The 27173-nt window shown below is 37.7% G+C and overlaps 1 protein-coding gene across 10 annotated transcripts in view; it reads left to right on the plus strand.

Moving 5' to 3' along the window:
* The first annotated feature begins 6057 nt into the window (after nt 1–6057).
* Nucleotides 6058–27173, plus strand: part of LOC129240267 (IQ and AAA domain-containing protein 1-like) — a 157893-nt gene continuing 136777 nt past the window's right edge. For 9 of the 10 annotated variants that reach the window (XR_008582055.1, XR_008582054.1, XR_008582056.1 and 6 more), the window contains exons 1-4: nt 6058–6890; nt 6958–7288; nt 7345–7634; nt 11590–11746. Coding sequence is in view for 6 of the 10 variants with exons in the window: in XM_054875959.1 (XP_054731934.1) it covers nt 6158–6890; nt 6958–7288; nt 7345–7634; nt 11590–11746 (1511 nt within the window). In the remaining 4 variants the exon portion in view is untranslated. The remainder of the gene's footprint in view (nt 6891–6957; nt 7289–7344; nt 7635–11589; nt 11747–27173) is intronic. The other variant, XR_008582057.1, reaches the window with a different exon arrangement.

Below are 27173 nucleotides of genomic sequence, written 5' to 3' on the forward strand. Positions count from 1 at the left end.
ACTACCTCGCCGACCTTTCTCGCTTTTTCACTGCGAGGAATCTCCAACTTTCCCCCACCAAGTCCACGGCGACCCTTTTCACCACCTGGACAAAGGAGGTCAAGCTGTCCCTTAAGGTAAAAGTCGATGACACACCAATTCCGACTGTGAATAACCCCAAAATTTTGGGTGTAACCTTCGACAGCTTGCTCTCCTTCTCTGCGCATACAACCGCAATTGCCACTAAGGTCCAAAATCGCAACAAGGTCCTCAAATCGCTGGCCGGCAGCACTTGGGGCAAGGACAAAGAACTGTTGCTTTCGACATTTAAGGCAATTGGCCGGCCGGTTCTAAACTATGCTGCGCCTGTCTGGTCGCCTGGTACTAGTGATTCGCAGAATACCGCCATTCGGACAGCGACCGGGTGCCTCCTGATGTCGCCCATACAACACCTGCACAACGAGGCACAAATGCTCCCAGTTGCGGAGCACAACAAATTGCTCAGCAAGCAGTTCCTGCTGGGGTGTTACCGCAGGTTTCACCCCTGCAGACACCTGCTTGAGCCCGAGCCGCCTCCCAGACACGTCAGGAGACATCTCCTCGACTACGCTGACGAACTCCAGGACAAAACTAACCGAGACCTACTGGACAGGACAGTATTCAGACAGTCAATAAACGACATTCACCGGGAGACCGTTACCACCTTCATGAACTCCCGTCCTGTGAATGCCGTAATCGGAGTCCAACCACCACCCATTGCAGATGAAGAGCTCCAGCTTCCCCGTGAGACTCGTGTAACATTGGCACAATTACGTTCTGGATATTGTAGCAGGTTAAACTCCTACCTATCCAGAATTGACCCCGACATACCAAACACATGTCCGGCATGTGAAGGGACCCCGCACGACACTAACCACCTCTTCACATGCCCCCTCAATCAGACTCATCTAACCCCCCTCTCCCTCTGGACCCAACCTGTCGAAACAGCATGTTTCCTGGGCCTACCCCTAGATGAGCTAGACGAAGATGACAGATGATATACCTACACTGACAGGGCTAACTACGCTGTTAAAAACAACAACAACAACAACAACAGAAAACTAAGAAAAAAATCGCAGACTACAAGATTTCCGGATGACAAAAAACAACTTAACAAATTAACTAAAGAAATTAAAGAACTATTGAAACATGAAAAAGACAAAAAACTAAACAATTACTTTAAAAATATTGACGCAACAAAATCTACAAACTATTCATTGTGGAAGGTGACAAAAAAGATGGTGGGAGCTACAATACGAGTACACCTCCCACAAACGGACAATGGGCCCGAATATCATCGGAAAAAGCGACTTATTTAGCTCAAAATTTTAAAAATATATTTCATAATGAAAATAACACCAAATTCGATTTGACTTATACAACGACCAATAAAAACGAGCAAATCATCAAAAAAAACCTCACTAACAGAGATAAAGCAATTAATTTCGACATTAAAAAACATCAAATCCCCAGAACATGACCTCATCTCGGGAAAATTTTTAAATCATATGTCCGACCAATTGATTCATTAAGAACTTTCATATTATTTTATTTTTTCTCCGTGTATTTACCAATTTCCTTAACCCGGCACATTGAGTAAACTAGAAGTGTAATAATTGGGGTGAATGCTATAGCATCTACATATATTTCGTAGAATTCTCCGAGAGAGCTGACACATTTTTTTCTGAAAATTTCCCTTACTTTCAACAATGTGGATTGTAAATGCTTAGACATTTCATTATCTGCTTCAGTTAGACATTTGAGTTTAAAGTGAAAACATCAGTTTTTTGAATTATCGTACACCTTTTTTGAAAAATGAATTCACGTAAGAAGCCTACGCGAATTGTGAGATTATTTGATGATTCTGATTCAGATCAAGATATACGTAAGTGTATTGCGGAAATAATTGGAAATAAAATCCATAAATTTATGGAGACTTTTTTGATAGAATATGGACAATTCAGCGAAAACTCAAGAGAATATACCCCTAATATATTTTCATCAAACAATATGGATTTATCAACATCATCTTCTGATTCAGAAGATTCTAACGGCATAAATATCTCAAATGGGATAGATGAGACAACTACCTTGTGGAATGAAGATACTGCAGAAATACAAAACTTTCACTTTGATTGGTCTTCAATGGGTATAGCTGATGATCTAAAAAATTGTAAAACTCCGAAAGAAATAATGCATTTAAATGTTAATTGCACAAATGAATATGGGACAAATTTGATGTCATTATCACGTCCACATACGAGAAATTGCCGGATAAAGAGTTTCACAGAAACCAATTTTCAATAAATGGAGATATTCTTTGGCCATTGTTTGTTTCAGGCTCAAATAAAGACACCTAAAATTCGTTCAAATTGGTCTAACAATCCCTAATATAGGGTTATTCAATAGGTGCGCTTCAACTTTTTTCCGATAGGGAGGGCGAACGACGCAATATTTTTTATTTTTCGCTTCTCATTTGTGAACTTCATTAGTATACATTTCATCATGGAACGCTACACACTTGAGCAACGATTGCAAATCGTGCAAATTTTTTATGAAAATAATCGTTCTGTTGCTGCTACTTTAAGAGCATTACGGCCATTTTACGGTCCATTTAACAGGCCGTCCCGTTTTGGGGTTATGTGAAGTCATTGGCCTACAGTAACAAGCCGGCGACGATTTGTGAGCTCAGAGCCAATATTGAACGCGAAATTGCTGGAATTTCGGACGATTTATGCAAAAGAGTGGTCGAAAATTGGGTTCAACGATTGGACTTCGTAAAACGTGCACGTGGTGGTCATGCAAAAGAAATCGAATTTCATACTTAAATGTATATGTTCAAACCCGATAATAAAAAAAAAATTAGTTAAAAAAGTCAAACCGTCTGTGTTTTATTCAAAAAAGTTCAAAAGTTGAAGCGCTCTTACTGAAAGACCCTATATTATCATCCAATTTTCGGGGCATCTATGACCGGGCGCAGATTTGAACAGCTATTGCGTTGCTGCTATTGTGAATCCGTACCGAATAATGGCAGGCTATTTAAAATTTCCGAACTTTTGAAACTTGTAAATAGTTCTTTTCAAACGGTATACAAACCTGGAAAAATTTTATCGTTAGATGAATCTATGATGATGCATCTAGGGAGACTAAGTTTTCGGCAATTTATAAAATCAAAGAAAAATAAGTACGGAATTAAATTCTATGAGCTTTGTACAGATGTTGGCCATGCTCTCAATATAGACATATATAAAGGCAAAGTAACACATGAGGTGAGATGGAAACTCACAAACGCACGTTATATACACTCCGCCAAGACATTTTCAAGTGCAAATCATCATTTCCTGAAGTGCAAATATTGTTGCAAGCAAAAAAATAATAGAATTTATATCATATCGATGTCAGAACTGTGTAAATAAACCTCCACTTTGTCCTGGAGAGTGCTTCCGGCAATGGCGCTTACCTCCTGAAGATCACAACAGCTCCAATTCGGATATGGAATCCTGAAAACATTCAATCACAATGAGGAACAGAAATATTTAGTTTTGTTATCACATATACTTACATACCATGAAGTTGTGGATTTAATTTATTAATTTTTTTTATATGCCGACGAATAAAGATCTACTGTTAAATAAAAAATGTAATGAAACTATAATAAACCTTTTTTTCTCATGTATTCTATGAATGAATGCTATAGCATTCACGTCATCCTAAATGAAAAATAAGACCTATATTGTCGTGGATGCTATAACATTCATTTCATATAACAGTTAAAGTACGATGTTCTGACTACTCTTATAATATATATTATGTATAATCAGATTTTGGATATTACAACTAGTTTCAAAAATATTTACCTATCTATTTTTGCAGCTCCCTGAAATTTTTATTGCCGCGAACGTGTTAAATTCAAATACTTCCCAAAGACATGGAAAATTGCCGAAATCATTGCGATCCCAAAAACCAATAAAGACGCGACGTTTTCATCGTCGTGCCGACCAATAAGTCGACTGCCGATAATATCAAAAATATTTGAGAAGCTACTCTTTGATCGCATAGAGCCCATTATAACAAAAATAAATTTAATTCCTCAACATCAGTTCGGATTTAAGGGAAAACATTCGACAATCCAGCAAGTGCACAGAGTCACTCACAAAATTAATAAAGACTTCAACAATGAACAAGTATGCGTGGCTGTATATCTCGACGTAGCTAAAGCCTTTGACAAAGTATGGCACCCTGGATTACTGCACAAACTCCAATCTTGGTTGCCATATGACTACTTTCTAATGCTAAAAAGTTACATCCAAGATAGAAAATTTTATATTAAATATAACGACGCATGTTCATACATTGATCCTATCAACGCAGGAAGTCCCCAAGGCAGTGTACTAGGACCCACTCTGTATCATATCTACACCGCAGACTTACCGGAACCGTCTTCAGGAAATAGCATTATTGCGACAGTTGCAGATGACACTGTACTAATGGCATCTCATAGAGACCCGAAAATAGCACAAACAAGTTTACAAAACGACCTCAACAAAACACTTGACTGGTTCATGAAATGGAATATATAGTAGAAATTAATGGCGACAAAACAACTCAAGTCAATTACACGAACAGAAAGGTAACCGTAGACTCATTAAAGATTGGAAACTCTGACGCGATTACTGATACGAAAGCTAAATACTTAGGCATTACAATTGACTCTAAACTAAACGGAAGAACCATATAATAAAAAAAGAACCGAAATTAAAAATCGTTTTCGACAACTCTACTCTCTGCTAGGACCTCAGTTAAAGCTCTCGCTGCAAAACAAAACCTTAATTTACAAAACGACAATTGCACCAATTTGGAAGTACTAAATTGTATGGTATAGAAGTTTGGGGCACAGCTTCTAAATCCAATTTGACAATAGTGCAAAGTGCTCAGTCGAAGATACTTCGGACAATAACTAATGCACCAAGGTATATACCAAACGCTGACATTCACCGCGACTTAAGCATCGACACAGTTGACGAAGCAATACAAATTGCGAGCAGCAGGCACATAAGCGGCTTCTGACGCACACAAATCCGACGATGAGGAAGCTTCCTGCTGAAGGAAAATTCAATAAGAAGAGACTAAAACGAAAAACTTCAATATACCTCTTGTAATATAATAATAAGAAATATGCTTATGTAATTACCTAAATTATTATAGTACATCTTTTACAAATATGCTACATATTTCTAAATGATCCTGAAGTGCAATGGCCTTACAGCATCACTTAACTATCAAAAAATCTCTAAAACAAATTCCTTACTGTTAATATAGACAGGTGTAATATTTTTTTGGAAGCAATAAAAAAAAGTTTGGGTGAGTTTTATTAAGACGTTATCGAGATGGCGACCGCCGTGGGTTGGTGCGCGACTACCATTCGGAATTCACAGAAAGAACGTAGGTTCGAATCTCGGTGAGACACCAAAATCAAGAAAAACATTTTTCTAATAGCGGTCGCCCTTCGGCCGCCCAATGGCGAACCTCCGATTGTATTTCTGCCATGAAAAAGCTCCTCATAAAAATATCTGCCGTTCGGAGTCGGCTTGAAACTGTAGGTCCCTCCGTTTGTGAAACAACATAAAGTCGCACACCACAAATAGGAGGAGTGGCTCGGCCAAACACCTAAAAAGGGTGTACGCGCCAATTATATGCAGCGAGAGCTTTGGCTGAGGTCCTAGCAGAGAGTAGAGTTGTCGAAAACGATTTTTAATTTCGGTTCTTTTTCTATTATATGGTTCTTCCGTTTAGTTTAGAGTCAATTGTAATGCCTAAGTATTTAGCTTTCGTATCAGTAATCGCGTCAGAGTTTCCAATCTTTAATGAGTCTACGGTTACCTTTCTGTTCGTGTAATTGACTTGAGTTGTTTTGTCGCCATTAATTCCTATATTCCATTTTATGAACCAGTCAAGTGTATATATATATATAATACGGTTTTGAAAATTAACTTAGTAAAATTTTTTTAAATAGCAATAAAGTATGCAACATTGTTATGTTTGTACATAGTTATCTAATTCATTGAAAATAAATCCGTAAAATTTTTAATGAAGCGACAGCGTTCTCGTCAAAATTTTTTGTGTATTTTATACTAGAAAAATGTCATTTGATTTTAATTACAAATTCTGGATTGATACTAAAAAGGATGTTGAGGATATTGTAAAGAGACAAAATGTGCTGAAGAAGAAGAGCCCCATTACCAATCCATTGGTTACATATAGAATATTTTCTGAACTATACGTTTTGTACGTAGAACTTGTTAATAAGCTGAGCTATGTCTACAATTACACATTTCAAGTACAGAAGCGCGAAGTTGTTAGATCTTTAGTTCAATCAGCTGCTCGGCGATTAATTGAGTTAAAAAACGAGCTGAAGAACTTGGAACTAAGTGAATATGTTTACACTGATAAAGCTTTAATTGCTCGAAAATTGAATCCATATGACTTGGTTATATGGCGTTCTCCACAATTCCTGTATCGCCGTCCGCCCGAAATACAAAATATCGTGTATGAAAGGAGAATTTTTATGACTGAAGACGAGAAAATTGATGCTGAAATTAAGAGTAAGATATTTTTGGGTGGAGCAGTTACCCTAATACAAGCTCATGAAAGGGCTAGAAGTGCTCGAGTTTACAAATCAGCTGTAAAATATGATAAGAACAAACTCAAAGTTATTCAAAGAAAAAAACCGAATTATACCTTTACACATAAATTTGACCAACCAATGAGCATACCTGTAAAAAGAACAATGTTTAGCGGAAACTTTGTAAAGCAAAATGAAGATTGTCAATATTTGCTGCAAGCAGACAATTTGGTGAGGAAATTGGAAAATGGTAAGCTCGTTTTATAGATACATCACGTTTTATGGCTTTTATAATAAAAAAATAATTTCGGCCTTAGAGATCGACGAAGATGAGTTTAACAGGCTACGCAATGAAGCAGCATTGAAAATTCAATTAGCGTGGAGGGCTCACAGAAGTAAGAAAATACTGAAGAAAAGACATATTTTTAAACAAACATTGTATGGTATGAGGACTAAAAAGAAATTGATAAAAACAAACCAGTACTTTGACTCCGTTCTCGAAACATATAAAAATGAGCTGTATAAGAAAAGACTCGATGAAGATTTTATTAGATTAATGTCTGATGAGAGAACTAGGCTATTGCAAGAAAGGTCTCCCTGGATAATGGAGGACATATCTGATCACATACGTGGATGGTTTCGGGAATTGTAATAGATATATTATTTACTTGCAAGAATAAATTTAATGTGATATATTATTGTAGCTATGATAAAGTTGGTGATTTTCATCCGTACCCAGATGCTTTAAAGTCGGGTACTGTATTGGTACTGATAGACGAAACATTTACTCCTGAGGAATTCAAGGAAAAGTTGAATGAAATGAATTTGTCTAAAGAGGAGAAGAAAAAAAGAGCTGAGAAAGCTAAACAGCAAAGAAAAAAGGAAAAGGACAAAATTAGAAAAGAAAAAATTAAAGAGGCTAAACGGCGTAAAAAAATGAAGGAGGCGGGCATTTACGACATAGCGGATAATTTAAAGACTAATAAAAATATAAGTAAGACTAAGTATTTTCTAAAACACACATGCTTCTGACTCTTATATATACCACACATATCACACATAAATCCCTGCAGGAATAAAACTTGTGAGCTAAACTACTAGGTACCAGTTCACTTTCAGCTCAAACAGTTTGTGTTTTATCTTTTTTCCATGTTAGCAAACGGTATTTTTAATACGGCGATGTGCTACGAACTAGCCAAAAAAATTCTAGTCCAACATGTCTCTAAAATAAATAGTTTAGACCAGCTAAAATAAAAAGAACATCGATTTCCTTCGATTCAAATTGGTTGAACATTCAAAAAGTGAACTAAACACTAAAAATACATTAACTATTGTATTATAATGTATATCCAAAAAAGCGGCATAGAAATTTTTATGTTCCACAGCGGTGGTAAACACGGTTTTTGCTCCACCCTGCTGTAGAATCTTGCCTAACCAATTTGTTCGTAATTACCGAAGTATAACAATTATTTCTCTTGACGTTTTAAAACTTAAATTGAGTTAGTGTAACAATTGGCGTCTTCGGTTCGCCACTTTTCTACTCGCTATGTTTGGGCTCTGCTCCCTTGATGACAAATTTACATGTGAAAGCAAAAACAAAGTTATGGAGCAAGATTCGTCACTAGCGAGTATTTACCTCACCATATTCAATGCGGCCGGTTGGTGCATGCCGCTTCTACTCGATAGCGAAATGACAAGAGATGATTAAGGGTGAGTATTTAATTTTCCTTTTTACTATTATAATTTGTCATCAGAAATGTATATTTTTCTTTATCGAAACCAAATGTTGGCTGACCTGCTACTTGGCACGGAAAGAGGAGTTTGTTCATGCAACCAAGAAAAGAAATTTTTACTCTCATATTTTGGAGGACATAATAGCACATGACTTCGCCTTAAGTTAAGTGATTTTTGTAAATTGTTTAAATATTTTATCTATAGTAGGTCCTTCCACAACTCCGCTTGCATTGGAAAGCAAAATGCGAACTTTGGTGTTTGCCTTCAAGTGTGCGTAGGTCCACGGTGGAAGAACTGGATCTTATCCATGAATCTTATATGGAGAAAATTGAAGAGATATTTGGCAATAGCGTCCCTTAATGGGAGCACTGTGCAAGTAAAAGCACTGTTAGAGTCATACGTTTCGCTACTAGCAGCAACTCAACACCTCGTATCATCCCACCATTTAACATCACCAACATATAATAACCAAAAAAAAAAGTAAAGTGCCCACGAAGTCAGCACGAACACCACCGTCCTTATATCCATCACAGATACATTACAAAACTTCTTCGTACACGCTTGCCTTATCCACAAAAATCAGTTCATCTGCACACAGTTACTCAGGGTTTAACCATCTATCGACATCTTCACAGCAATCATCATACCTACTCCTAACAGCATTCTTACCTACAGCAGTATCCCTACAACCCCCTCCACTATCTTCCTAAGCAGCTACATCTCCACCACCGCATCAGCCACACATCCATCACCACTATCCTCTCAAATTGAGTCTCCACAATCAGACCCAAGAGTTTGCAGGAAAACAGCCCGATAAAGATGTTATGAGGATAAATTTGAACCGAAAAAGAGAAAGTATGAAGAAAAAAAGATATATCACGTGCTAGGTGCACGTATAGAGGTGCTAAAAAACTCTCTTCAAAAATAATATATTTTTATGTATGTATGTTACATATTTAACTTTATTTCAAGTTTTACTTAATTCAAGACGTTATTTTTTATTTTTATAATGAATATGATTTGTTTATATAGCTTAATAAAATTAGATCTTTGTGATATATAATGCATGCATTTTTTGTTTTGGTTTCTTAAATCTTATTATTCTCTTGCAATATCCAAACAATACATCACTCATATTACCATTTGCATGCTGATTGCCTTCAAGGGTCTTATATTCCAGCAAATTTTCATGGCCTTCGTTGTGGGTAATTTCAATATTTAAATCATCAAATATATATATACCATATACTGAATGCATGCGGTATTTGAGGTCATCCAGATATGAGGCTATAACTTCCCGAAACCTTTATTGTTCTTTTTGCTTTTTTTTCAGATAAGACATGGAAGACTCCAACTTAACTCAAAAATGAAGAGACATGCAGTTATCGCCGCTATATAGGGTTATTCAATAGGTGCGCTTCAACTTTTTTCCGATAGGGAGGGCGAACGACGCAATATTTTTTATTTTTCGCTTGTTATTTGTAAACTTCATTAGTATACATTTCATCATGGAACGCTACACACTTGAGCAACGATTGCAAATCGTGCAAATTTTTTATGAAAATAATCGTTCTGTTGCTGCTACTTTAAGAGCATTACGGCCATTTTACGGTCCATTTAACAAGCCGTCCCGTTTTGGGGTTATGTAAAGTCATTGGTCTACAGTAACAAGCCGGCGACGATTTGTGAGCTCAGAGCCAATATTGAACGCGAAATTGCTGGAATTTCGGACGATTTATGCAAAAGAGTGGTCGAAAATTGGGTTCAACGATTGGACTTTGTAAAACGTGCACGTGGTGGTCATGCAAAAGAAATCGAATTTCATACTTAAGTGTATATGTTCAAACCCGATAATAAAAAAAAATAGTTAAAAAAGTCAAACCGTTTGTGTTTTATTCAAAAAAGTTCAAAAGTTGAAGCGCTCTTACTGAAAAACCCTATATGTATGTGCAAATCATACTGATTTAGAAACCTTAAATTTTCTTAAGTGTGTCCGGTTATAAGGTTCGCCGTCAATTGGAAGCATCAGACAGCGATGCAGAATCTGATAGAGAAAGATTCTGCGGAAGATTTTTAGATCTTTGAACGTTGGCGATGGCGAAGGTCGCGGGCGATGGAATGACCAGCTGTATGAGATTTACGACGGCACAGACGTAGCGAAGCGAATAAAGATCCAGCGGCTACGTTGGCTGGGTCATGTCGTCCGAATGGATACAAACGCTCCGGCTCTGAAAGTATTCGATGCGGTACCTGCTGGGGGTAGCAGAGGAAGAGAAAGGAATGCTCTGCGTTGAAGAGATCAGGTGGACAAGGACTTGGCTTCACTTGGTGTGCCCAACGGTCTCCGGTTAGCATAAGAAAGAAACGACTGGCGCGCTTTGTTCAACTCGGCCAAAATCGCGTAAGCGGTTATCGCGCAAATCAAGAAGAAGAACTTGGCTCTGCGCGAGGCGCATCTATTCATGGTGATATCACTACACCAGTAGATATATTTTTTTTCGTCTTGAATGTTGGGAGGTGAGCAGGAAATGAAATGACGAAAAACCGTTATCTTTTACTAGTACTCTACTTTCTTTTGTCGTGACATCTGTACTTTGTACAAAACGTTGTTGTTAGTCTAGTGCCGTCAGCTTTAATTGATTCGCCTTGGCTCTGCGTAAGAAAGCTTTTCCAGCCTGGCGTGATTGGCACCGCAATTTTTATGAGTTAAGTTAAGAGTGTGTAGTCGTTTCTGAAGAACAAATTTTTAGGCGAATAGGTTTACCTACTTAAAATAGTTTTTGATTTCTGAAAGATTTGGATAAGATTATAAAAAACCGTAACAACATATACGAGTACTATAAGAGATTTGTTAAAAAAATAAGATGAAGGCTTCAAATTTCGGGGCATAAAATAGACAAGTGTTTTGCGCGTTCGACGATTTTCTATAATCTGGAGTTTCATGCGCAGAGATTCCAACCAGGGCACTACTAATTGCAGTCCTGCGCCAACCCATTCGGCTAAGTCGACCGCTCTAAAAATAAGAAAAAATATATACATATTTAATATTTTAGAGGATTTAAAGATTTTATTTAACACTGACGATTCAGGACTAGTGTCTATTGTAATAGTCACTAGTGTTTAGTGACTGCTTTCTGAATCCAGTCATTCGATTTATGTAGACCTTTCTTGTGGTCAATTTGAAGGCAAATATGTAATTGGCTTATCTCTTGCAGTAAACATTGAAAAAACAATAAAACAATACTCTATTGACTGGAAATTAATTGATGAATATCTAAATAAAAATCATGAAGCAATAAAGGAATGGGTTACAGAGGGAGAGCTGGCAATTCTGCATAGGGAGCTAAGAGCTTTGGTAGATGAATATATGTGGTGAGTAAATTGTTTTTCTATTTTCATATAACTTTTTTATCTTCGTGTGTTTACATTTACGTTGACGACCTAAGGGGATGAATACAGAACTCCTAAGGTTCTGTGCTTAGATTTTTAAATGAAACAAATTGAAGAAACAGAAGAAAACCGATTATTTAATATTTTGCAGTATAATAATAATTATAATTATGATATCTTGTTTATGGCATGGGACCCAAAATTGGCTAAAGTTATTAACAGAAAAAAAATTCGTTAAAGTTGGCGCATTACCAGATTGCAACATATTCGTAACATTTTTAACAAGACATTTTGCGGAACATTGTTAATTATTTCAATAATTTGATATCAAAAAATTAAACACAAAACGAGTGTTGATGATAAATTAGGCAAATAATGCCACTTGATGTCTTAACATATGTATGTATGTACATACATATACATGGTTGGCCATATTAAACTGACCCATTGAGTAACCCTATAACTTTTTACTGTAATTTCAGATCAGCTAATGACATACCGCGTTGGAAGCGTCAGTCGAAGGAGATTTATACCATGAAACAGTACACCCCAATAGAACGCGCTGAAATTGTTCAGCTGTACATTCAAAATTCCTTCTCGATTGTAAAAACGCAACGTGCGTGGAGAAAAAAAAATAAAGTGAAAAGTGCGCCGTCAAAGAACGCAATCAAGCAAATGCACAAAAGATTTTTGTCTTCCGGCACTGTGGCTAATACCCGACGTCGAAATAAAAAGCGGCCAAGACGATCTAACGAAAATATCGCGGCCGTACGAGCTAGTATCGAGTCATCGCCGCGAACGTCAGGTAATCGTCGTTCTGCTCAGTTGGACATCCCTCGGACCACTCTACGACGTATCATTCGTTTGGATTTGGGGATATTCCCGTACAAAATACAACTAAATCAACAACTGTTGCCGGCCGACAAGCCTCGTCGCTTGGAATATGCCAATTTTGTCGTCCGAATGGCCCAAACTGATGAGGATTTTAGGCATCAAATCATTATGAGTGATGAGGCCCATTTCTCCTTGAACGGAACCGTAAATAAGCAAAATTGCCGTTTCTACGCCACTGAAAACCCTCAAATTATTGAAGAGGTACCTCTCCACCACCAAAAAGTTACAGTCTGGTGTGGCATTTGCGCTGATATGGTCATTGGGCCGTTCTTCTTTGAAAATGGTCAACACCAACCATTGACCGTCAATCAAGAGCGTTATCGGGCCATGATAACCGATTTTGTGATGCCGATTGTTCGTGAAAATGGTATGGAGCACTTCTGGTTTCAGCAAGATGGCGCACCACCACACACAGCACGAGCCACCGTCAACTTATTGAAGACTTTGTTCCCTGGCCGTTTGATATCAAAAAGCGGCGATTTTGACTGGCCGCCACGATCACCGGATTTGACGCCACCGGACTTTTTTCTTTGGGGCTATTTGAAATCTAAGGTTTACGTCAACAAGCCAAAGACACTAGGCGCACTTAAGGCCAATATCCGACGGGAAATAGCCGCCATATCGGCCGAGACGCTGGCCAAAACTATGGAAAACGCCGAAAAACGGGCACATTACGCTATACGAGCTAAGGGCGACCACTTGCGCGATATCATATTCAAAAAGTGATGTAAACGAATCTCCTTGAACTAAATTAAATGTTTTTCACAATGAAACACAAAAAAATGTTTCTTTTTCCATATTTTTTTAATAATCACATGGGTCAGTTTAATATGGCCAACCCTGTACATATGCTTCTATTCCAAGCTTCCAACAAAACTATGCTAATTAGTATACACAAATGTATATATGTAATATAATATATTTATTTGTAATATAAAAAGATTTAAGTTCATTTATTTTATATTTTTTAACAAGGTAGCACTTAGTATTGGTAATTTTAATTGTATGAGTACAATATAAAAAGATTTTAGGTAGATTTATTTCATTATTCTTGACACTCGACTGCTTCACGACGCGGCGGCTTAACGACTGCTTAACGACTTCTTTACTGCGCGGCTACTTAACAACTTACTATATGCTGTACTAGTACACGCTCAGCCAACCACTGTTACATACAACATATTATATAGAACGTGCCTTCGAGTTACACGATTAATTGGTTCCGTGTAAGTGGAAAATCTGATTTAAAATCTTATATATGTATTTTCAATTTTTAAGAGTAGAAAGCAAAAGGTTTCTACAGATAACTTAGTTATGTTAATAAATATTTGATAAATAAATATAGATAGATACAGGGTGGGCCATATAGCGTTTGCTTTTTGAACCACCTATTTTTGTGAGAATGGTTACACAAATGACATGTCAAATGTGTTCATAATTTACTTAAAGGTTTGACATTTACGAAATGGGACGCTATACTCTTGAACAAAATTGGGGAATATTGAAAACCTATTTCCAAAGTAGTGAGTCTTCTTCTTCTTCCGCGGTTACAGTAAATGACATGCTCAACGAGTTTTTGTTTCCAAAAATTGAATAGGATGACTCGGACGACATTTGGTTTCAACAGGACGGTGCAACTTGTCACACTGCCAAAGTTACACTCGAACTTTTGGCTACCGTTGAATTCCGATATCAAGTGGCCGCCTCGGAGCTGTGATTTAAGCCCGTTGGACTATTTTTTGTGGGGAGCCGTTAAGGAAAAATGCTATGCGAACCATCCAGAGACGATTGATGCTTTAAAACACGAAATCGAAGTTGCCATTCATGAAATTGGAGCCCAAACAATCGAAAATGTGCTTAAAAATTGGGTTGATCAAATAGCCTACTGTAAAGCCAGTCGTGGCAGTCATTTGAACGATACTATTTTTTATTCATAAATGACAATTTTCAATCTTCAAAATAAAAAAAAAAAGATTGAAAAATTATAGATTAGTTTGTTTTTCATAGCCGATTCAAAAAGCAAATTTTACATGGCCCACCCTATATTTTGTCCTTTTTATGAAAATTGGTAAACAACGGTCTAACTTAATTACCTTATATCTCGAGGGATACGTGTACATTCATAGGCGTAGAAAAAATTCTAAATCTAAAATTAAACAAATTACTCACACCACTCGAAAATAGCCAACATGCAAATATTTCTTATAACTTAGAACTATTTGCCAGTTTGCCAATATGTGAATTGTATATATTTACGCGTTTTAGTATATATACGTCGGATGGTTCTATGTGTAGCAGTCCACGCAAGTGGGGAAAGTTACTGATCGCCATTCACTTGGGAGTCTAGGATTGGTTGTGCGCTGGGTTGGGGACCCGCCACTTAAAAATCCCCTCCAATGAAAAGATATACAAAGCCTCGGATGAGAACTACCTTTACTGATGACGACCCCTGCAAACGAAATAAGAAATATTATTTGAGGGCATGCATTTGGAATGTCCGGTCCCTTGGAACGTTTATATGAGTGCTGCCCACGCCACGACATAAAAATCGTGCTTGGTGACTTCAACGCCAGGGTGGGCAAGAAGGGAATTTTTTGTCCTACAATCGGAAAATTCAGCTTGCTCAACGAAACATCCGGAAACGGACAGAGGCTGATCGACTTCGCCGGGGCCCGAAACATGGTAGTCTGCAGCACCAGATTCCTGCATAAGAAGATATACCAAGCTACCTGGCTGTCTCCTGATCGAAAAACGCGAAACCAAATCCATCATGTTGTGATAGATGGAAGACACGCTTCTAGTGTATTAGATGTACGTACGATCCGTGGACCCAACATCGACTCGGATATTTACCTCGTTGCAGCCAAAAAATGTACATCTACCTACGCAAAGAATGTTCGACATTGAAAAGCTGCAATCACAACAGACAGCAAAAAGATTCGCCACTCGACTCTCCCTCCTGCTCTCAGAAAGTACTGCCCCACAAACCGGCATACACGAGCAATGGAGCAACATTTCTCGTTCTCTACGCACCGCCGCCGAAGAAGAAATCGGAGTCCGGCGAGCCCGAAAAAACAGTTGGTGCGACGAGGAATGTCTTGATGCCGCAGAAAGAAAAGATGCTGCCTATAGAGCCATGTGGCATCGCTACCGAGAGCTAAGAAAGGAAGAGAGGCATATATCCGACAGAAGAATCGAGAGGCCGAAATACGTGAGTGGGAGGAGCTTGAGATGCTGGCCAATAGGAACAACGCCCGAAAATTCTACCAGAAAGTTCGGTGGCTTACAGAAGGTTTTAAGACCGAGGCGTTTTCCTGTAAGAACAGAGACGGCGACCTGGTGAGTGACATCCAGAGCATACGTAAATTATGGAGGGAACACTTCTCGAACCTGCTAAATGCTGATAGCTGCGCATGTCACAGAGAATGTGAAGATCATGATACCCCAATCGTTGACGATGGAATTGTCTTTCCGCTACCCGACCATGGCGAGGTGGGAATAGCGATAAACATGGCAGCGAGGAGCTGGTAAGGTGCATGCATCAGCTTCTATGCAAAATATGGTCGGATGGAAGTATACCTGCCGATTGGCATTTAAGTGAGCTCTGCCCAATCCATAAGAAGGGTGATCCTAAAATCTGTGCCCATTACCGTGGGATTAAAATAAATAAATAAATAATTGGCGCGTACACTTCTGTTAGGTGTTTGGCCGAGCTCCTCCTCCTATTTGTGGTGTGCGTTTTGATGTTGTTCCACAAATGGAGGGACCTACAGTTTCAAGCCGACTCCGAACGGCAGATATTTTTATGAGGAGCTTTTTCATGGTAGAAATACACTCGGAGGTTTGCCATTGCCTGCCGAGGGGCGACCGCTATTAGAAAAATGTTTTTATTAATTTTGCTTTCACCGAGATTCGAACTAACGACCTCTCTGTGAATTCCGAATGGTAATCACGCACCAACCCATTCGGCTACGGCGGCCGCGGGACTAGTCTTTTAAATATCGCCTATAAGGTTCTAGCGAGCGTATTGTGTGAAAGGCTGAAGCCCAGCGTCAACCAACTGATTGGACCTTATCAGTGTGGCGTTAGACCTGGAAAGTCTATCATCGACCAAATATTCATAATACGCCAAATTTTAGAAAAGCCCCATGAAACGAGAATCGACACACACCATCTTTTCGTCGATTTCAAAGATGCATTCGACTGTACGCATACACCGCGATGTCTGAATTTGGTATCCCCCCAAAACTAATACGGCATGCAATACGACGATGCTCAACACCAGCAGCGCCGTCAGAATTGGGAAAGGACCTCTCCGAGCCGTTTGATACCAAACAAGGTTTTAGACAGGGTGACTCGCTGTCGTGTGACTTCTTTAACCTCATGTTGGAGAGGATCGTACGAGCCGCAGAACTTAATCAATATTTTATAAGAGCGTAAAATTGTTGACGTATGCCGATGATGTTGACATTATCGGTCTTAACAAGCGCGCTGTTAGTTCTACCTTCTCCAAACTGGATGAAGTTGCAAAGCGAATGGGCCTGATAGTGAACGAGGACAAAACGAAGTACCTCCTGTTTTCAAACAAACAGTCGGCGCACTCGCGTATCGGCACCCACGTCACTGTTGCAGGTATAATTTTGAGGTTGTAAAGGCCTTCGTATACTTAGGAACCAGCATTAACACCGATAACAATGTCAGCCTAGAAATCCAACGCAGAATCTCTCTTGCCAACAAGTGCTACTTTGAACTAAGTAGGCAATTGAGTAGTAAAGTCCTCTCTCGACGAACAAAACTAACACTCTATAAGACTCTCATCATGCCCGTCCTAACGTATGGCGTAGAAGTTTGGACGATGACAACATCCGATGAAGCGACGCTTGGAGTGTTTGAGAGAAAGATTCTGCGTAATATTTTTGGACCTTTGCACATTGGCAACGGCGAATATCGCAGACGATGGAACGATGAGCTGTATGAGTTTTATGACGACATAGACATAACGCAGCGAATAAAGATCCAACTGCTACGTTGACTGGGTCATGTCGTCCGAATGGATACAAACGCTCCGGCTCTGAAAGTATTCGATGCGGTACTAGCTGGTGGTATTAGAGAAAGAGAAGGGTCTCCTCTGCGTTGGAAAGATCAGGTGGAGAAGGACTTGACTTCACTTGGTGTGTCCAATTGGCGCCGGTAAGCACGAGAAAGAAACGACTGGTGCGCTTTGTTGAACTCGGCCAAGGAAGAAGAACTGTCCTGGAAGAAAATTCTGAATGGTCGCATTGCGATGCCCGCCAGCTTTATTTTTCGCTGTCAATATTGCTCGTTCACCCAGCCAACTATGATTATTGAAGTTTTGCGCTAGGTATTTTTGTTGTCAGGAAGATCTTTCAACGTTCTGTCCAGTGCCTTCAGTGACCTCTTATGGGCCATTGTGCATTCATCCCAAACAATCAATTTGCATACCTGTAGGATCTTGGCCATTGCGCTATTTTTGTCGATGTTGCAAATTGGTGTTTCGGTGATTTGCATGTTCAATGGTAATATCAAGGCAGAATGTGCAGTTTGCCCCGCCTTCTAGCAGAGTCGCAGCTATTGCAGATGAAGCCAACGCTAGAGCAATATCATTTCGCGATCTGATCCTCGCCAAACGCAATGAAATTAAAAACATTTTTTCGGTTCCTCTGCGAGCATCGAGGAAATAAATTCCACCAGATCCACTGTTCAAATTGCTTTTTTGCAATTGTTTCTACATGAAGTCGCTCGTGTAAGTAATTACGATCATTTTCAACCCAGAATTATTAAAATCGGTTCATTTTTGACTAAGTTATGGGCATTTAAAAAAAATATTTCTTATATAATTAAAAAAAAATCGAGTTTGAGCCGAAAAACAAAATTGCCGATAACTCTTGAAAAAAATTTTTTTCGGGCGAACAAAATATTACGTGTCTCATTATTTTTACCAGAGAGCAACATATTTCAGTTACATCGAAATCGAAGAACATGACCCGAATAGCCCGGTTGAATTGCAATGGAAAGCATCTAATCTGTTTGCTAAACAGCTTTTCATTAACAAATAGTAGTCGCGTGGAAGATACTGTTTAAGTTTAAATATTAAACCCTTGTGCCATACGCTGTCGAAAGCTTTCGCTACATCAAGATAGACAGCAACGCATGTATTTCTTTTATCAATTTCTGACAATATTTTATTTGTTACTCTATGTACCTGTTCTATTGTTGAATGTTTTCTACGAAATCCGAATTGGTGTGAAGGAAATAAGATTCGCACCTGTAGTATGGGGTCAAGGCGGTCAAGTATGAGCTTCTCAAAAAGTTTAGCCTTCCAAGGCAGAGGAAAATACTTCATTCGTAATGCTGAGTCAAATATATTTCTTAAGTAGAGAGTGGCTTTGTCAGGTAACTCCTTTAGAATCCCCCCTGTGATTCCGTCATATCCTGGGGTTTTATTTACGTAAATTTTTGTCTCAATTGCTATTCGTATTTCTTTCGAAGTTATTTTCTTGATTGATATATTTATGTTATTTGTGAGGTGGGCATGAAATTCAGAATTGTCAATGTCTTGGTTATTATGTTGATTTGTAAATGTTTTTTTAAAATGATCAACGAGTGTTTTTGCTTTTTCTTTTGGTGTTTTCGCCCAAGAATTTGTCCTTGTCCTTAAGGGGGGTTGGTGCATAACTGCGTTGTCGATTTTTTTTGCAAGCCTTCCATAGTGTATAGTTTGTAGCTCTACTAGCTCCCAGTGATGCGATATATTTTTCAAATTTTTCGTCCTTGTCTACTTTTAATATATCTTTAATTTCTTTTGTTGCTATATTCAGCCTTTTTTTAATATCTGGTGAACGTGTAGATTGCCATTGTTGCCAATTGCCATTTTTCCAAGATTTTATGGGGTAATTTGTGTTTGTTGTTATTCATCTTGACTATAGGTGTAGAAGTTGTTGTTGCATACAGTATACTGTCAGTGAAGTATACGATTGCGGAGTCAATTTCTTTTTCGCTCTTTAGCGGGCCTTTACTGTTAAGGCTTTGCTCCATAATTTCACGGAAATAGTTCCAGTTCGTATAATTATTGTAAAATTTATGTGTCTTGTAGTTTAGGATAGGACTGGTTTCATAGCTTTATAATATTGGAGAATAGTCAGATGAGAGGTCAAAGCTTGGAGTTATTTTCAGTTGCTCACTTGTAATATCTTTCGTAATATAAAAGTCAGTCAAATCAGGTCGCTTCTGCATATCAGTTGGCCAATAAGTTGGTTCTCCAGAGCTTAAAAAGTTACTTTTATTTTCTATTATTGCATCGTAAAGATTTTTTCCTTTCGTGTTTGTTATTCTGGATCCCCATAAAGTATTCTTTGCATTGAAATCTCCGCCTGCAATAAAACGCCCTTCAAGAGAGAGAAGAAAGTCAGAGTATAGAATTTTTATGTTTAGGACGGCAATATATAGCAGAAAGGGTTAAATGTCCCCTAAAGTCCTCAATTTGTATAGATGTCGCTTGCAAGTGGTCCTGTCTATAATGGTTCACATCAATGCATTTAATGTCTTTATTTATAATTACTGCCGTTCCACCATGTGTCTTGTCATCAGGGTGATTGGTGTGATAAATAGTATAGTTAGGAATGTTTAAGTAATTTGCTTCAGATATTAGAGCTGCGTCTATGTTATTGTTTTTTAGGAATGCTTTTAGTTCCAGTGCATGTTGGCTTAGACCATTCCAAAGGACAATTCTTAATTTATCTTGTTTGTTCATTAAGTTTAGCGAAAAGTAACGTGATCATGTTTATCATTGCAGACATTTGTGAGATTAATTGTTTTATCATATCTTTCATCTCTGAAATTTATTTGCTTTCCGTTATAGTTGCTCCAGTAGATTGAGCATCATTTTTAGCGTTTATGGCTGTTACTTGGGCGTAAGATAAATTTGGTGTTGTAGTACTGTGTTGGGTTGTCATATTGTCTAGTGTAGTTTGTGATGCAACTTTTTCTTCTGTGTTTGTAGTTGTGGTGGGATTTTTCTGTCTGAGACTTGAAAATTGCTGTATTTTTAATGGTTTATAAATCATACAGCCCTTGTAATTGGCTGTGTGGTTTTTATCACAGAGACCACATTTTATTTCGTTAATGTCCTTTACTGGACATTCTATGTCTTTAGGACTTCCAGCACATTTGACACACGCAGGTGTTTTGAAACAAAAATTTTTTGTGTGATCGTATTTTTGATAGTTTGTGCATTGAGACAAAGTGCGTTTTCGATGTGGAGGCTCCAATTCAATTTGCAATGTAGTAGATGTGTAATAGTGTATATATCTTTGTTGTTGGGTTTGGTTTTTAATTCAAGTGTAAACAGTGGCAAAGGTGCTTTGGTAGTAGCGTGTAAGATATTATGAATATTTGTAACCTCATGTCCAAGTTCACCTAATTCTTTTACAATTTCACCTTTATCTGTGGAGTTGTGCAAGTTCCTCAGTATCACTTTAAATTCCCTTTGTTACATCATCACTTTAAATTCCCTTGTTACAAATATAGGTGGTGGTTTTGGAGTTTTAGTTTTTTGCTGCTCATTAGTGTTGTTTGCCCCACTGCTTTGTGTTACTTTTTTTTTTTCATCATCAAGAGAGAGTATATCAAATCTGTTTGATGTCAGAGTATGCGGGATTGATTTGTTATTTGTTGGTTTACTTAACCAGTAGGTTGTAATTGTTTTTTGGTTTGCTAATGTTTTATATTATGTTTTTTGGTGGTTTTTGTTGTTTCTGTATTCTTATCTGGAGAATTACGTATTCTCTTTGGAAGAGAAAGTTTTTTGTTGTTCTCACCTGCTTTTGCCTGCATAACTATGTTTGGCCATGTAGACATGATTGGCGAGTATGAGAAAATTGAAGAGTTTGTAGTAGCGGTTCTGCTAGTTGATGCTGATGTTGCAACTGTTGTGATTGTTGTTGCGCTTGTGAGAGCTACCATGCTGATTAGATCAATTGGAGTTTGGCATTGCGCATGCCATGAGAGAGGAGTTGTGGGTATAGAGTTAACGGCGGTTGCGAGGTGAGGTTGTACAGCTGATGACTCACTCTTTATTTCACTTTCCGAGAACAGAACATTGTAGCTGGAGTTAGTACTTGTTAGTTGCTTTTGCGCTGGTGAGCGGAGCCTCTCTTTGGGACGAGAGCACCCCACAGGCATTTTAAATGTTGAACATTTTCACTAGTTGTTTTTATTATTTTTATGTTTTTATATTTGCAAAACAAATGTTGGGCTAAGATAGCACAAGATGTATTGTGTTGCAGTATTAAAGCGTCTATATCGCGGTATGTTTTTATATATTTTACGATTGGTAGATTCACTACGAAACTTTCACGAAACAAGAGCTAATAAAAGCACGTCTGTTCAATCGAAAAGTTTAACGAAAAGCGCATGCTACTACACAATAAAAAAGCACATGCTACTACACCATCAACTACTACAACATTAACTATTATTGCACAGAAGCTATCCAAGCCACGAACATAGTTGTGGAAAACCCGCAAAGTCTCTTAGCAATGTCATCAGTTTACAGCCCACTCAAGCATGCTATAAAATCTGAGGAATATGAAAAATTTTTCTCAACCCTCGGCAACAGATTCCTTGCAGGGGGAGACTATAACGCCAAACACACGAAGTTGGGATCTCGAATTCACGTTGAGTAATTACTCAGTTGACTCACTTGTTACATGCTGCCTTTACAACAGTAAAACTGATTGGAAGTACTTCCGGACGCTTTTATCCTCAGCAATTGATGTGAAGCGCTCTCTCAAGACCAACGAAGATATAACTAATGCTGAAAACAGTGAAGACCGCACGGAATCCCTTACCGCATGCCCTTACCGTGCACAAAAACTCACCCCCGAGAACAACTGCGTTCTTTTAATTACATATTTACACAATACATCGGTTTGTGTGTGTTTGTGTTTGGTTTTATCTACACAATGTTGCCATTGATATTTTTGCTTACACACTTTTTCACACATCCGCGTTATCAGTTACAATTTTTCATTGTTTAATAAACCAAAGCCAAAAACTAACAAATGCAAATAGTTCATTTATCTATAATTAACAATATTCAACAGTATTTTTAAGCTATTTTAAGAAAAATTATCATTTTTCTAAGTTTATTTTGTAAATGATTTCGAAATGTACTGCTTGGCAACACTGTGTGGTGAGAGAGCAATCAGCTGGGTCGAAATAACGGAATTTTTTTAATAATCGTGAAATAAAATCTACGGTACTACGATACGGAAGGAAGGAACTTTTCGTTTACATGGGGTTCTCATTAGTTTGATTGAAACAGCTGGGTCGGAATTGCGTTTACGGGCTTCACTGTTTTCAGCATAATGCTGTAGAGCATTTTAATAGCTGCGTCCAACAAGCAGTTTGGAAATCCACACTTCCCGTAACAAAGCGACAACGCTCACAGATATCTCGCGTAGTTGAAAAAAAAGGGATAGAAAAACGCCGGGTGAGAAAGCATTGGCAACAAACCCGACACCCTGTAGGCAAAAAAACTCTCAACTCGCTTACACAAGATCTCAAGGAACTTCTCAAAAATGAACGTAACTCTCAACTACAAAACTCTCTGAGTAACCTCGATGCATCCTCTGTCTCAAATTACTCCCTTTGGAAAGCAGCAAAAAAGTTCAAAAGGCCAGCCTTAGCACAATCAGCCATTAAAATGGAAAATAACAAATGGGCTAAGTCGGATCTTGAAAAAGTTCAAACATTTGCTCGTCACTTGTTCCGAGTTTTTACCACCCATGATATCGAAGCCTCTCTAAGTATTGTTCAAAAAGTTAAAGACACCCTGGAGCTCATCCACCAGATGGGCCCACCCATAAAAAAAGTTTCAAAAAACGATACGGAACGATCTCATCACTGGAGCAACTCCCAGCAGAAGGAATATTTTTTCTCACTCATATATAAAATGCGTTTCCTTTAACAGGTTAAATAGGAAATCAACAATAAATCTCATGTGCTAAAAAGCAAAATAGGCAAAAATTGAGAAAAGTTTGCACCACTGGGTGCTTTCCATGAATGTCTTAGTTTTAAGTATAAATATTGTTTAATGTTATTAAACAGATCGCAATAAATAAATGGATAATACAAAAAATTTTTTTTGTGCGATAAAAGTCACAAATTAATGGCAACACAACTTGCTTTACTTTATTTCCATCACTTAACTGCTTTACTTTAAATGTGTACGTTCACCTTACGACTGATTACCCTAAAGCTAGGCACAGACGGAAAACAAATCCAAACAATCGATTGAAATTTCAACGATTTGACGATTTCCCTTCGGGTTTTGCAATTGCTTGTGTGTGTGTGACCCGAAGTTCACGATTTTTCTCACTTCTTTTGAAGTGTGCACATGAGCGGACAAATGACAACAGTAAGCAAAACATTTATTAAGGCAGGCCCATAGTCTTATCTACTAGTGCCTTTCGTAATGTTATATAATTGTAAATATATTTCCATATAAGTAAGTCTCCAACTAACTCTTTCTGCTTACGGTCATTCGTAGTTTTTTCTAGTGCGGTCGCTAATTCTCTCTGAGCTAATTATTTGCTAACATCCAACTTAACGCTACACGTGTCTTTCTTTTCACAAGTGTTAGTCCATAAATATACCTCATATTGTGATAAGTGTGAATTTTCAAAATGCCCTCTGGGGCTACTTACCTAGAGGAGAATAGGTTAGCACTTCTATCTTCTAGTCCGCAATAAAAAAGGAAAAAAACTAATAAATCCCAAGAATCTTTTCTTAATTTACCCTACGTTAACATAACCAAATGCGATGACTCGAAATATATAGTTATTAAATCTGTCGACAAAGAAAACCCGTTGTCTAAATACTCATGTTTCTCTGTGCTTAAAGCCATATTAGCCATAAGCAAAGAAATAAATTCCATTGCTGAACTCCACGATGGAAGTCTTTGATAAGTTCTTACAAACAAGCATAGAATTGCAGAAAAAAATTTTGACGCTAAAAATCTTCTTGGCATTTGCCACATTGAATGTTCATATCATGTCAATTTGAATTGTGTCAAAGATACAATATTTGCGCATTTTCTCAAGGATATGACAGAAACTGAAATCGTTGAAGGTTTAAAGCCACATAGAGTAATCTCTTAATTTTTGTTATCATTTTGTTCTGAGGTAGTTGACTATGACTGATCGTTCGATTTGCTATTACTTCATTATAGGCCTCTTTGTCATTAAAATTTATTTTCTACTTTTTAGTTCGACTAGCAATAAAAGCGTGTTTTTTAGTTTTTTTAAACTATTTTTTATTTTCTACTTTTTAGTTCGATTAGTAAAAAAGCGTATTTTTTAGTTTCTTTAAACTATTTTTTTTTATTATGAATGAAAATTATTGTTATCATTGCAGTCAGTGAATAAATGATTCGATATATTCGTGTTATATTTAATTCCTTTCTTATCGACTGTGAGTCTAAAGCTATTCAGTTATCGGCCATGATAAAGAAGTAATCGGGATGAAGAACTTATTTCGTAGAGGGAGCCTGAGAAACTGATTTACAAGAATAAATAAAGATTTTTCATTTTACAACCAAATTCACCTTACTTTTTGCCCACAGTAAAACAAAGAAAATATTAATCCTGGCAATCCTAATAAGGATAATGGAAAACTTTTATCAGATTATTGCATTGTCATCGGTCCTTGATAGGTATGCAAAATTTCAAGTCGATCAGATTTTTAGAAGTCAGTGAAAATTAAGCTCAAAGATTCCGTTACATACATACATATATACATACATACATACATACATACATACATACATACAACCCGACCTAATAAAAGTGTGTTAATAAACGACAACGTATGTGCAACACAGCCTTATTGCTTACTTTTGACTCATACTTTCTCCCCGAAAAAATCGACGTAATCAACCCCATGCGTTGTAGGTCATGTCAAATTCTTGGGCATACGATGAAGCATTGCAAAAATCTTCCAACTTCCATAACCTGTAATCTGCCTCCTCATATGAACACCGAATGCTTCAAGCCAAAGAAATTCTTAAAATCAAAGTAATGACAAATGCAGCATTCGCGAAGCAACAAAAAAGTGCAAAGCAAGAGCTCTACAAAACTTTTTCCCGCAAACTTACTCTCAAATTATTATCTAGTTAACAAAAGCAATATTGACAGTTCGACAAAAGACAAAGAAATAAACTTAGTAAATACACAACAAATTAGCCATTCCACTTCTCTCACTTCGAAACCAAACTCAAATTTTACGCCAATCATTTATTATTCTCACCTCAATTCTCTCACTAGTTCTCATAATAACTCAATGCTTTCCTCTCTTTCTTCTTCATCTTCTTCTAACAGCGATGAGCAACTGTCCCTGGTCTAATTAACGTTATTCCAGATGACATTTATTCGACATTCAACGATTCAAAACGAATATAAATATAGACTCGGCTCGCTCTGTCATGCAGATGGAGGAAGCAGTCTAATTCAATTCATCATATTACCAATTCTATTTTGTTTTTATTTTTTCATTTGTTTCGTTTTTCCGTTTTGCAACGGAATATGAATGGATACTACAACAACTACATTTAACTCGAAATATTACTTAATACCCGCAATTATTCTACTTAATGTAACTCACCTCTCTCATAGCCAATCCTCTTATACTCCCAAAATGTATGTTGGATATTTCCATAACCTAGACCATATAACTGCAAATAAACAGGGAGTAGCGATACTTGTTCGGAAAAATATTCCACACAAATTATTTCAAATCCAGTCCAGTATTTCAACATTAGCAGTCATAGTGGATATTCCGCTAAAGTTTGTAGCCATGACCATGTACATTCCTCCCACCCAAGAATTTTCCTCAGCGGAAATCACACGCATCTTTTGTAATTTCTCCTCCCAATTTATTTTTGGTGGTGATCTAAATGCTTGGAGTACCAATTGGGGTTCCTCACATACAAATTCAAGAGGGGAAAAGGTTGAAGATGCGGTTTTGCACTCAGACCTCATTTGCCTTAATGATGGATCAGCAACACATTTTTCCACTCATGCATAGTAGTGCTCACTATCCAATAATCACCCAACTTAACTGCCTGAGACCTCAGATCACTTTCAAACCTGTATTAAAATTTAATTCTGATGCAGCTGATTGGGAAATATTTCGTTTAAAATGCACACATCTGAGTAATAACTGGCAGACATCTCACAATGTAAATCAAAAGTCCACAAATATCGCTAAAATCTTGCGATGTGACTTAGTTTTCGCGATCTGACTTATTTGAAGATCTGACTTCAAACATTAACCCTACCACAAGCCCGAAAAAAATATAGGGGGACATAAAAATGTTAACTGGTTGTCCGCGAATTTCAACCTTTTCGCATATTAACTCTTCAAACAGAGTGCTATTTTACCCAGCCGATATTTCCGTAATGAAAAAGTTGCAGCTCTTAATAGTAGCTTCTCA

Source organism: Anastrepha obliqua, chromosome 3, assembly GCF_027943255.1.
Source record: "Anastrepha obliqua isolate idAnaObli1 chromosome 3, idAnaObli1_1.0, whole genome shotgun sequence".
NCBI lineage: Eukaryota > Metazoa > Arthropoda > Insecta > Diptera > Tephritidae > Anastrepha > Anastrepha obliqua.